The sequence below is a fragment of the Vigna umbellata genome, chromosome 8 (assembly GCF_029865625.1).
Source record: "Vigna umbellata cultivar VRB3 chromosome 8, Vumbellata_1.0, whole genome shotgun sequence".
NCBI classification, from domain to species: Eukaryota; Viridiplantae; Streptophyta; class Magnoliopsida; order Fabales; family Fabaceae; genus Vigna; species Vigna umbellata.
The window spans coordinates 23,696,959-23,710,446 of record NC_142172.1 but is presented as its reverse complement, the minus strand read 5'-3'; the positions used below and the strand labels follow the sequence as shown (position 1 = coordinate 23,710,446).

Here is a 13,488-nt window from a genome sequence, read left to right as displayed (position 1 = left end):
AGTATTATATTGGAAAGAACGAATTGTAGTTCCAAATGAGCCAGTAATTAGAAACCAAATTCTCAGTGAATATCACTCATCTCTAATTGGCGGTTACTCTGGTATTGCCAAAACAATGACAAGAGTTTCAACTCAATTCTTTTGGAAGAATATGCACAAAAACATTACCGCTTTTGTCCAACAGTGCATGGTCTACCAACAAGCCAAAACTTCAACAACCTTACCTGCAGGATTGTTGCAGCCCTTACTAATTCCTCACCAAATTTGGGAAGACATCACCATGGACTTCATAGTTGGGTTGCCACCATCTGAAGGATTTTCAATCATCCTCGTGATTTTTGATAAATTATCTAAGTATGCACATTTTGCGCCACTCAAGTATGATTTCAATAGCAAAAAAGTAGCAGAAGTGTTTCTCTCTACAGTGGTCAAACTTCATGGGTTTCCAAATTCAATTGTGTCCGATAGACACAAGGTCTTCACTAGCTCCTTTTGGCAACATCTTCTTAAGCTTAGTGGAACCAAATTGAACCTTAGCACTGCTTACCACCCTCAATCTGATGGCCAATATGAGGTGGTAAACAAATGCTTAGAAATGTACTTGAGATGCTTTACTTATGAAAATCCCAAATCTTGGCTCAAATTTCTACCTTGGGTGGAATTTTGGTACAATACTTCATATCATCACAGTACTCAAATGACACCTTTCAGGATAGTTTATGGCAGAGATCCACCAGCACTTCTCAAGTATCAGTACTCATCAATAGATCCCCTTCAATCCAAGAAATGTTGCAACAAAGAGATATTGTTTTGGCTCAATTAAAGTTGAATTTGCTTAAGGCCCAAGAAAGGATGAAGAAATATGCAAATAAGAAGAGAGTTCATCGGGAATTTGAGGTTGGTGATTTGGTGTTGGTTAAGTTACATCCATATAGACAACACTCTGTGGCTTTGCGCAAGAATAAGAAGTTAGGCCTCTGATATTTTGGACCTTTTCCTATTATGCAGAAAATTGGCACAGTTGCTTACAAACTTCTTTTGCCTCATCATGCGAAAATACATCTCATTTTTCACTTTTCTCAACTAAAACTATTTAAGGGAGCGACTGATGTTGTTTATGTTCCCTTGCCTCTAACGACAACTATAGAAGGTCCTATTTTAACACAATTCAAAGTGCTCAGGCAGAGGGAAATTATCAGAGGTCTAGCCACAATCCCTCAGATACTGGTCCAGTGGGAAGGCTTAGGAGAACATGAAGCAACTTGGGAAGACAAGGCAGACATAGTTGCAGGTTATCTAGAGTTTAACCTTGAGGACAGGGTTTGTTTTAAAGGGGGGAGCATTGTAACAATAGCAGATGATGAGAAGGGTCATAGGAGGGAATTTAAGGGCAGAATACAAGGACAAAAGAGTCAAGAAGCTGAAGAAAATGTTGAGGCCAACAGACACAACCAAGGACAAGTGGCACCACCTCATGAAGATGGCGTTGAAGGAAAGGAGAAACGTGGGAGGCAACCAAATGCACGTTTGAAAGGGTATCTTTGGGAATGAAATTAGTTATATAGCAGAGGGTGGGGTAGGAGAGAGGTGAGCAATGATTGAATAGTCTTCTCTCTTTCTCTGGATGTATTCTTTTTGTTGTTGACTATTGTTAGAGGTAACACATTATACCTTGTGCTATTTTCAATTTAAAGGCAAACATCGACCCTTAGTCGATGGTTTTACTGGTGCATTCGATCTCGGTGCTTATTTGCTGTGCTTATCCTATAAACAGATGATATGATGATTCTGATAAACAAAATAAATGTAATTAGTACACCTAACGTTCAATTGAATTGTATACTTACGTTTATATCATTTTGGTATAAAAAAATAACATTTATGCAAATATTATGCACAAGAAATTGTATTTTTTTCATTTTCTTTATCTTTAAGTATGAATTTTGACATCTCAGTTATATTAATTTATAAAATTCATCAATACTAATCATCACACAAAAATTTATTAAAATAAATAAAAAAAATAATATAAAGTATAAAATATTACATTCATGGTAAGATTACATGAACTAGAGATAAATTATATCTATTATTAAAAAATCTAAATAAATAAACGAAAGTAAAACATTAGATTACTTATATAGTTTTCTATAAATCAAGTTAAAGTAAATAACTAGAGATAATATATTGTATTCAAGAATGCAAATGGGCGAGTTTGGTATTATTGGGCCCATTAATCATATGGACTATAAAACTAACATATATATTGCCCCACAAATCGAGAAGCTATGAAGTTCATCGATCACCATGTGCCACTGGTCCATGTGACTGACCACCATTCTGCACGCTTCGGGGTAGGCACAGTCGCATGCATAGCAAAAGTTCTGCTCCTCACAGTAATCATCAATACATCCCCGACAACTATTTTGGTCCACAAGATCTAATCTCAATGCTTTCATTTGACATAGTCTCGACTGTTCGATTCGTAATAAATTTAAATGTATTATCTATTGGAGTTTTTATCGGTAGTTAATATATTATCACTTAAAGTTTTATGTATAGTTAAAATGTATTACTTTTTGAAATTTTCTGGATAGTTAATATACTTCTCGTTTGAGTCTTAGGAATAATCAATGTGTTAATCGTTTTTGTTTCATTTGAATACAATAGTTAAGAATATGTTTATAAATTATATTGTTGATTGCATAAACAAAAACAATAACATACTTAAATACGATTTTTCACAAGAGAGATTTATTTATCTACAAATTGGAATCTAACACTAGAAGGTTTGAGTGTTTTGAAAAAAAAAGATAAAGTGAGATAGTAAATCTTATAAAGAGTGTGTCGTTGTCCAAATTGACAAAGGCAAGCAATTATAACAATTTGAGTCGTCATATGAAGTCTCTTCTTAGCTTCCAAGACAATTGGGAGGTGATGAAAAATAGTTATGAATAATTAACAAACACCACAAATTGGTTGAATGTCCAAATGAATGCATTGAAAGCATGACCTGTGAAGGATAGGGTTGCTTTGTACATACTGTATTCAGTTGTTTATAAATTCAAATTTGAGAATTTAGCAAGTGTGAAATCTTTAAAAGAAGCATGGGATACACTATAGAAGACTTATTAGGGGGATGATTGAGTGTTCAACTTCAAAAACTTAGGAGCAAGTTGAAGTGCATGAAGATGAAGAAGACTTAAGGAATAGTTGAGTACATAACTAGAGTAGAAATCGTGGTAAACCAACTTGGCAGAAATGGAGAGACACTACCTACTAGCCAAGTTGTGGAGAAAATCTTGAAGTGGTTAACCGACAACTTTGAGAATGTGGTGCGAATGATCTAAGGACCTGTCAACACTAAGAGCTCGTCAAATCTCTTCCGGCGCACAAAGTAAAAGAAAAAGAAGTGGGAGCCACTTGATCAACTACTCCAAACAAATATATTAACTAAAATCATAACACTCAAGGTAGAGGACGAGACCAAGGAGGTATAGGAAGTGGTTCTGGTGGTAGAAGTTGAAGACAAGAAAAAGAGAAAGAATAATCCAGTAAAAAAAAGTAATGCGAAAGAGTACGAGATCCACGAAGAGGAGATCGATAAATAAACTCAAATATTGAGTGCTTTGAATGTGGCAAATATGACCATGCAAAGGAGTGCTACTTGGACAAGTGTTTAGTTATGGTACAATCAAACATTTTGCAAAAGATTGTCGATCCAAGAATGGAAGAGAAGAAACAAGCAACTTTCTCACATATGATGTTGAAGAGAAAAATACTATGTTGTTAATGATGCGAAAATTGGAAATTGGTCTAAGTTCAGGGACCATTCATACAATGCTTGGAGTCATTCTTAACATGGGTAATAGCTTGGGCACCAAGTACATAGAACTGAACAACTTAGTAAGATATTTGAGTTTCTTAGGTAACCTAGTAAGGCGCATGGATATCTCAATAGCCTCGTAGCGGGTATGGAGAGTTCGGTAGAGAACACAAATAACTTGGTAGGGAGCCCAGGTAGCTTAGTGAAACATTTAAATATCTTGAATAAGCCAATGGAGTAAGTGGAGGGCTTGAATAACTAGATGATGCGTATGGAAAGCTCAATGGTGCATCTATACAACTCATATATCTCAAACATGTACAGATACGAGCTTGTTATTCAAAGGTTAGCTTGCAAAAGGCGATTTGCAACATAGAACAAAAAAAGGAGGTTAGAGACAATGCAATCTTACATGCAAGCTTATAGAAAAAAGCAAGTTTTGCATAAGTGACGCTTGAAACTTGAGCAAGGTGTTTCAAGATTGCAAGAATAGTTGCAAGCCAAGAAATATCTTTGAGTTGCATTGAATGAGAAGTGGTGACTTAAAATAGATGAAGAGATCAATGCGATTAAGCATAAAAATACGTGAGCGTGGTCTGATCTCTGAAAAGGAGCTCGGTCTTATTAGGACAATCAGTATCGCGTTTAATTAACAAGTGTGTTACGGTCAATAACCAAGTTAAAAACAGTGAAATGGTTCTTTTTAAATTCGTGATTTTCTTTTAAGACTTTTATCAAATAGTTTGAATGCTAAAGAGATAGGGTTGATAAAGAAAATCAACATAGAAAAATTTTATCCTGGTTCGAATCAAAAGATTCTACGTCCAGTCGTTAATCACTCACTATAAACAATTATTAACTTTTGACTAAAATATTAAGATTACAATAGGATGAAATAAAGAGTAAGAACAGAAAACACCTTCCTTCGACAAACGAACGGAAGAACCTACTCAATCAACTTGAAGAGAATCACTTCAACCTTAAACCCACTAAGTGCAAGCTTCTCCTATTCACAAGACTTGTATGAGCAAACTAACACTTGAGAACTTCCTCAGACAAATTATGTATTCTCAAATGACCTAGATTCCTTTTCACTCTCTTCCCTTAGGCACACAACTTTAATACTCTCAAAATGAAAAGATTCTTTCTAAGAGCTGTGAAGACCTCTATTTATAAGCCCAGGTTCGTGCAGGGTTAGAAACTGAAAAGACATCTCCCAACTACCAGTAATAATCGATTATCATAAGTTATAATCGATTATTTATGTTCGCTATGGGGTTTTCAAAAAGAGATAATTGATTATCCTGAGGAATAATCGATTATTTGCGTGACTTAGGCAATACTGACTCAGACTGGAGTAATCAATTATTTTAAGCAATAACCAATTATTTGCGCGAGCAACTCTTTTTCAAATGAACACGTGATAATCGACTATTACACCAAATAATCGATTATCTGTGCAAACTTTCTAAAGACAGGAAAACTTCTAAGTGTTTACATCAACAAAGTTATTCCTATTACAATTTATTCTACAAAAATGTTTTTAAAATAAATACAACAAGAGTCTTGAAGTTCTTGATCTTGTAGCATCATCAAAACCATAATGTCTTTAAGACACCAATGGTCCACATTGGTAACAGTTCTATTACAAGAACCTAGTTAATAACAAGTAAGCTATAGTGAGAGTAAAGAAAAAGTTGACTACGGTGAGAGAAAAGAACAAGTCAGCCATAGTGAAAGTGAAGAACAAGTTGACCATCGAGATAGTGAAGAACTCACTATTGATAAAAGAAGCAAGCACGATGTGCGTTTTCATTCATTTGAGAACAAGAAAGTAAATATTAGTGATTGCACATGGAAAGTTGAGATGAATGATAGAAGTGAGATGAAGGACAAAATAACCATTTAAGTTTACAAGGTAGTTTTGTTGGGTTTCGAATAAACTTAAATGTATTAGCCATTAGAGTCTTTATGTGTAGTTAATGTATTAGTCGTCAGAATCTTATGGGTAGCTAGTGTATTAGTCATTGGAGTCTTAGGACAGTTAATCTATTAGTTGGTTTTATAAATTTTTGTCTATTAAAGTATAATGGTTAGAAAATCATAAGTCAATAAATTGTATTGTTAACTGTATGAATAACACCACAACATAGGTGAATAAGTTTTCTCAAATGAGAGATTTATTTGTTTACAATAACAATTCACAAGTAGAGATGGTAAAGATACACACGTCTTTGGATATTTACGACTAAAATCCACTATTGGAAGTGAATGGATAGTTCACACGAATACTCACGAATAATGAATAACAAATAATTTAATACCTGTTTGTAAACGAATTAAATGTGATCATTATATTATCCGTATCTATAACTATTTATCACAAGTAAAAAATTAAAATTAAAATTATATTATATTTTATATTTTTTATAATTTTATTTACATTTCATTTTAAAAATCTATAAATTAATTTTTTTAAAGACCCCGTGATATCATGAATAACCTCAAGTTTTAAAAAATCTATTAATATTTTTAAAGGGATATATGGGTAACGAGAGATTTTAATGTGAGTATGGATAGAAACTTCCCGTATCTGAACTCTTGTCAACACTTACTCACAAGTAGGGAAACATATATCTATTCGTGTGGTGCTTTTGTTTCTTTTATGGACCCCAATATGCTAACAACAAATTTTAACAACTTTTTTTACCATGGTTTCTATATTTGAAACCGACCACCAATCAATCAGAAGTTACATAAACTGTTATAAAAAAGTTGTTAAAAAAGTGGTCAGAAGAATATTTTTTTTTATTAATAACTAATAATGCTCTTGGTTATTGTGTTGAGAAAATTAAAATATCTTTACAATATTGAAGAGAAAATGATATAGATACTATATGGGATGAAGCTTTAAGGATTTTAGTCATCAAGTGCAGGTTTCAAGCTAATTGGGTATGTTTATGTGTAAAGTTGACGCGGTGAAAAGAACTCTTTCCTAGAAAATTAAGCTGTGTTTTATAATTGAAGTGTTTCAAGTGGTTGATGTAGGAGCCAAGATGATAAAGGGTCTCACGCATAATAACACGTTGCATACTATGAGTTTAACAGAGTCAGTGAGCATGAGGTCCATGTCACATTAAAAAAGGTCCAGTTTCACACTGTCAACGTGAAACACCCCACTCCATTTTACAAGGCAACCACTCTATTTATCCACAGCATGCACCCTCCTAGATGCACAAAAATCACACTTACACACACACACACAAAAACTAAGTCACCATGAACAACTTCACACTTGCATCCATTTTGACTGTCATTTCTGCATTACTCTTCTTAGCAACTCATTTGACTAACACCCCAACAAGAGCCACACAGAAACACCTCCATTTCCAAAAGCACATACAAGTAGCTCAATCCACGTGCCAAGGAACACTCTACCCCGAACTATGTGTCTCAACCCTTGCCACATTCCCAGATCTTACCTCAAAATCTCTCCCACAACTCATTTCTTCTGTGGTCAACCATACCATCTACGAGGTAAAATCATCCTTCTACAACTGCAGCAGCCTCAAAAAGAAGATCAGAAACCTCAACCCACTTGATCAGAGAGCCCTCGATGACTGTCTCAAACTGTTCCAAGACACAAACCTGGAACTCAAAGCCACCATCGATGATCTCTCCAAGAGCACCATTGGGTCCAAGCGCCACCATGACTTGCAGACTCTGCTCAGCGGAGCAATGACCAACTTATACACGTGCCTCGACGGCTTTGCTTACAGCAAGGGGCGCGTCAGAGACAGAATCGAGAAGAAGTTGCTTGAGATATCGCATCACATGAGCAACTCCTTGGCCATGCTGAAGAAAGTTCCTGAAGTGAAGAAAACAACTTCGAAATCTGAGGTTTTCCCCGAATATGGAAAGATGAAAAAGGGTTTCCCCTCGTGGGTGTCCCCCAATGACAGAAAGCTTCTCCAAGCGTCTGTCAACGAAACCAAGTTCGATCTCGTCGTTGCCAAAGATGGCACTGGCAATTTCACCACCATAGGGGAAGCACTTGCTGTGGCTCCCAACTCCAGCACAACCAGGTACGTAACATAAAGGTTTTTTCTTTACGTGAAATTGATGTTATCATGAATTACAAAATTGAAACATAAAAATTATGAGAAGTTTAAAAAATCATTGTATAACTTTGCAACTAATAATGTAACTATAAATGTTGACTTTATGCATCATTGTATTATGTTTATTCTCACATAAGATTGAACACGACACAGTTGTTAAACATGTTAATTATATCTGTGTTGTTAAATGTGTGTGATGACAGGTTTGTGATACACATAAAGGAGGGGGCATATTTCGAGAATGTGGAAGTGATCAGGAAGCAGACGAATCTGATGTTTGTTGGAGACGGCATTGGGAAGACAGTAGTGAAAGGTAGTAGGAACGTTGTGGACGGGTGGACAACTTTTCAATCAGCTACTGTTGGTACGTCTTCTTCTTCCTTCCTTCCTTCGGCTAATATTGGATTAATTTTTTAACTTACTTCTGCTTCAGTGGTTTGAAATTGCACCTTAATTTCAAAGAAGAAAGAAAAGAAAAGATAAATTAGGGGAGGCCATAATAATCACTGTGGTATCTAGTTAGATTTAATCAGTAGTTTTGTCACTTATTAAATGGTATACCCTGCTATGTCAAAGACAGAAAAAATCATTAGAAAAGGTTGGAACAAGAGAAACAAAATGGCAACTTGATGAGGAAGCCATTTAAAAATTAATAGAAAATTAAGTTGGATAGATGAGTTTGCAGTTAAATTACATGATATAGGAAAATGATTTTAAATGGTTTGAACAGACACCGAGTGGTTGGGTTTGTCAAGTCAGGGTGGTGCAGTTTACCGCGTGCATTGAATTGAAAAGTAGCGTTGTATAGGATGAAAGCAGAGGCTGATGCATTTTGATGCGCTCTGCGGTCCTTAAAATTCAGATATCACAGACTAGTGTCGGCTATATAGCAAATCCTTATTAATGTTACCACAGTTTGTAATTTAGATTCTTGTCATGTACACCAACTTGGTTTGGAATGTCTGAAATAGAAGTAGGGAAATTTGAAAAGATAAAAGGCTTTGCTCGCTTAAAGTATATTGGAAGAATCCGCTTTCCCGTGAATGAACATAATGCTGAAAAATGATAGGTGATTGGTCCATGTGTATTTGTGCTAGCCTTCTTTGATTTAATTATGAGCAGATGATGATACTGATTCTTTTATAATTAATTAATACAATGCTGGCTAGCTACATTCTAAAATGCTTGTTTTTCTTTGCCATCACTTTCCATCAATTATTCCATACAAGCTTTTGTTTTTCAGTGTTCCTGTCTAACTTTCAATCATATTGCAACACATCGGGTGATATCAATTGGATTTTCTTTGTATCACATCATAACACTAACAACATTTATATTTTCTTTTTCTATGGGTATTATATGGATATCAGTTATACCATTTTTCAATTAGATTGGTTCATAAGACAAAAATACAAAACGTGAAGGCAGGGGTTAGCATGTGATTATTTTAATTTATATTTTCACGAAAAGTAGAGTTAGCAACATTCTTGGGTCAAAGTACAGGGTCCACATGTCTACCCACGCCCAACTAAAGGGCATTCTATTATTTGGGTTTCCTTGTTATTTCTTCTATGTTTCGCCTTTTGCTTTTCTCTTTTTGCTTTTAACAAGTAAAAAAAGGCTTTAACTTTTTCTGGTGGCTCTTTAACGTTGAATCATGAATGATGACCCAGAATCTAATCCTTACACCTTTGACACTTATGGTATTTTGCAGCTGTTGTGGGAGAAGGATTCATAGCAAAGGGTATAACTTTTGAGAATTCAGCAGGGCCAGACAAACACCAAGCAGTGGCCCTAAGAAGTGGTGCTGACTTCTCGGCTTTTTTCCGTTGCAGTTTTGTTGGCTACCAAGACACACTTTATGTGCATTCCCTACGCCAATTCTATAGAGAATGTGACATTTATGGCACTGTAGACTTCATTTTTGGCAATGCAGCAGTGGTGTTCCAAAACTGCAACTTATACGCACGGAAACCAAACGAAAATCAGAAGAACTTGTTCACTGCGCAAGGCAGAGAGGACCCTAACCAAAACACTGGCATATCCATCTTGAACTGCAAGATTGCAGCCGCTTCAGATCTAATCCCTGTCAAATCCTCCTTCAAGAACTACCTAGGTCGTCCATGGAAAACGTACTCAAGAACTGTTTATCTAAAATCTTACATGGAGGATCTGATTGACCCAGCAGGGTGGTTGGAATGGAATGAGACGTTTGCATTGGATACACTGTATTATGGAGAGTACATGAATAAGGGTCCAGGTTCAAACACAAGTGCCAGAGTTACATGGCCAGGTTATAGGGTCATAAACAGCTCCACTGAGGCAACCCAATTCACAGTTGCTCAGTTTATTCAAGGCAATGACTGGTTGAACACCACAGGCATTCCATTCTTCTCTGGTTTGAGTTGAGCAAGGATGAGCTTATATATGATAAAGTAGATGTTACGCATTTTGGTTTCAGTATGACAGTTAATACGATTCTCTTGTTTTCATTCTCTGTCTTAACAAAGGTTGAGCATTGTTCTCAGTCCTCACCTCAGCAATCACGAGAATTATAAGGTTTTCGTGTATTATTATTACTTAGTTCTTAATGTATAGGGCTATAGGCTATGATAGCCCCCCCACTATGTATCCAAAGTATAATCTTGTAAGTGACTAATCCCACTGGATATCCCCGTTATGTACTAATTTTCTTTTTTAGAAAAAAAAAATGCTAAATGAAATGCACCCAAAAATAAAACTTTGTTTTTCTTAAAAGAAAAAATAGTTATATGTTTCTTTAGAAATATATTCATGTATCTTGTGAGATTTTGAGATATGAAATTCATTTATTAAATAAGAGAAGCATGTGATTTTTTAATCGCTTTTTATTTAAAGAAATCAAATTTTGAAAAAAAAAAACAATTTTGTATATCCAATATTTTAATTTTAAGCGAAAATCTTGTATAAAAAACGGTTTCTTCAAAATAATGAATTCTCGACTAGAACCGAAAAAAAAATAGTAAACTTAATTTCACATGAAAATAAAATAATATATATAGATAGATATAGGGCGATCTTTTGGTATCTTTTTAAAATAAAAAGTTTTGTTGTCCTAAGAGGATTAATTAAATCATAACATGTGTAATAATTAAACCACGTTTTCGATTGGTTGAACCTCAAATCATTCAACCTTCTCGTATCACAGTTGATAGCAAACAAAATTATTTACAAACATTGGATAGCTGAGTCAAATAGAGACACATACCTTGCGTCATACATTGATGGGTATGGATTGCAAAATGTAAAATTTGATTAAAGTTTATTTAATTAGTTTAGTACCTATTTATGATTCATGATAGGTCTTATTGGCAACTGATGGTCATCATTCCCAGACAATGCAAAAATTTATGGTTTTGTTTGGTGCATAGGAGGATGAAAAATGACTTGAAAAACATGTTTCAAGGATAAATGTTTCTCTTTCTATGTTTCAAATTCATGTTGACCTTCAATTTTTATGATGAATATAGTTATATTAATATTACCCTATATTTTCAATGTAAATAGTGTTATGGGTAAACCCCGAGGTCAGTTAGTTCAAATCTTGTATCCAAAGATTGTAAGTCATTTAAAGTTCTTATTCATTTTCTATCTTATTCTATGATCTACATGTGTGACTATTTAGTTTGTCATTTTAGTGTAACAAACAACTAGATTTATGAGAATAGATACTATGTCATGTCTTAGATTAAAATCATCATTCGAGTTGGCATTATAGATGACTGGACTGAGATAATGATGTTTACCTTCAATACATTACAAATAAAATTCAGCTTTGAACATATGCAAACATAATGAATTTTTCTTCGTTTTGCAATACTTCAAGAATACATCTCCTATATCTGAGGAGATAATTAGAAAGATACGACAAGAGTGGAAAACTTATCTTCTGCAGAGATGGACTTAGGACCCATGCCCATGCCTTTAAGAAGACTTTTATTGTTGTTCAACATTAATTAGCTATAGTTTAAGTTTAAGTTTTGATAGTTTAAGTTTTTGGATTTCTTTTTAGATTGTTTAGTATCTTGTTAACTTAAAACGCAGAAATTATATTATATTTTGATGTGTTGGGATCATTTTCTAATTTTTCAGGTGTGGTTTTATTGTAAAAATAATTTTTTAAAAAAAAAAAAACACAATTTGAACGTCGCTTAGTGCTCATCTGATTTCTATGGATGTCTGTTAGTGCACTGTCTGACGTCATCTTTGTTTCAGTGCCAGTTCAGGGATTTTCGTGGTCAGCGCGAGGTAGTGGGCGCTCAGCACTAAGAGACATCGAACATGGGGAGATCCGATGTCAATTTCGACGTCTGTGATGATGCAATCGACATCTATTGACGTCCACCGAGTGATCCGACGTCCAATTGATGTCACCTAATATGACGTCAGAACGAGATCAAATGAAAAAAGTTCAAGATTACAGACATTAAAAGTCTTTTCTGCAATAGTGTCTCTAACTAATAATATTTTCATGATGTATCTTTAACCACATTTACTTAATTAGATCAGTTTATAATTGACTAATAAAATACAATAACCTTAATGTTGAGAGGGTCGCATCTCCCACAAAAGTTGTGCATAACAGAATGTAGTATAGACTAGGAAGTGACTCCTAGGTCGTCTCTCAAGGACCAAATTGGGTTCAGTCTAAGATCAACACGTAGTGGGGGGGGGGGGGGGGGGGTTTGATTGTTTTGTGAAAAGAATTGAACTTAAATTAAAATGGAAATTAGACACAACTAAACATGATTGACGGTATTCCAGTGCATGAAAACATTAAATTGAACATTGCAACAGATAAATATCCAAACTCAATTCACCACCAAAAGAAGAAAATCAATTCAACCTATAATGTAAACCATTCTTAGGCAAAGGAATAAAAGAAATTAAATTTTTCTCTACCATTAACCGTGACTCATGTGCTTCATTCTCTAAGAAAACCAAGTCAGCCAAACTAATTTCCTCCCCTGCCGTGACAACACACTAACTCTTAAATGAATTGCTTCTCATATTAAATCACTTCTTCATTTCTCAAAGAAAATAAACCTGCAAAGTGTTAATTCCAAAAATAAAAGTGGGGTAGCCTTTCTCATTTCTCATTCAGCAGCCGTGACAAGGGGAATAAATTCCCATGATGTGACCATGTGCTCTCTGCTGCCAGCTTTTCTTCGTCCTAGAATCACCATCCCGTGAGCTTCTCTTCCTTGCTCCACATCACGGACAACACTCCATTTCTTCATTCATTCTCGGACAACGTGCACACCAACTCTGGACCATTCATTCAGCTTACTACTATTCTTAAAGAAAAATAAAGACTCCATCCGTGCACAGCGTCACCTCCACACGTCTCTAATCACTGTGAATCTGCACACCTCTTTAACTCTCAATCACCATCTCGGGCTTTCTCCAAATAAAAAAAAAGTGTATTGTTTCCTACCAATCACGCTTCCAATCACGCCTCCAGCTCACATTCCCCTGCACCATTTCACTTCTTCCTAATTG

At 35.1% G+C, this 13,488-nt stretch overlaps 1 protein-coding gene across 1 annotated transcript; it reads left to right on the top strand.

Annotated features, from left to right (window-relative positions):
* Positions 1–6,965: 6,965 nt before the first annotated feature.
* LOC124822854 (pectinesterase-like) lies at positions 6,966–10,366 on the top strand. The gene is made up of 3 exons (XM_088096770.1): positions 6,966–7,911; positions 8,151–8,311; positions 9,662–10,366. Exons 1-3 carry the CDS (start codon positions 7,106–7,108, stop codon positions 10,354–10,356), a joined length of 1,662 nt encoding a protein of 553 aa, XP_087952896.1. The 5' UTR covers positions 6,966–7,105; the 3' UTR covers positions 10,357–10,366.
* The last annotated feature ends 3,122 nt before the right edge of the window (positions 10,367–13,488 follow it).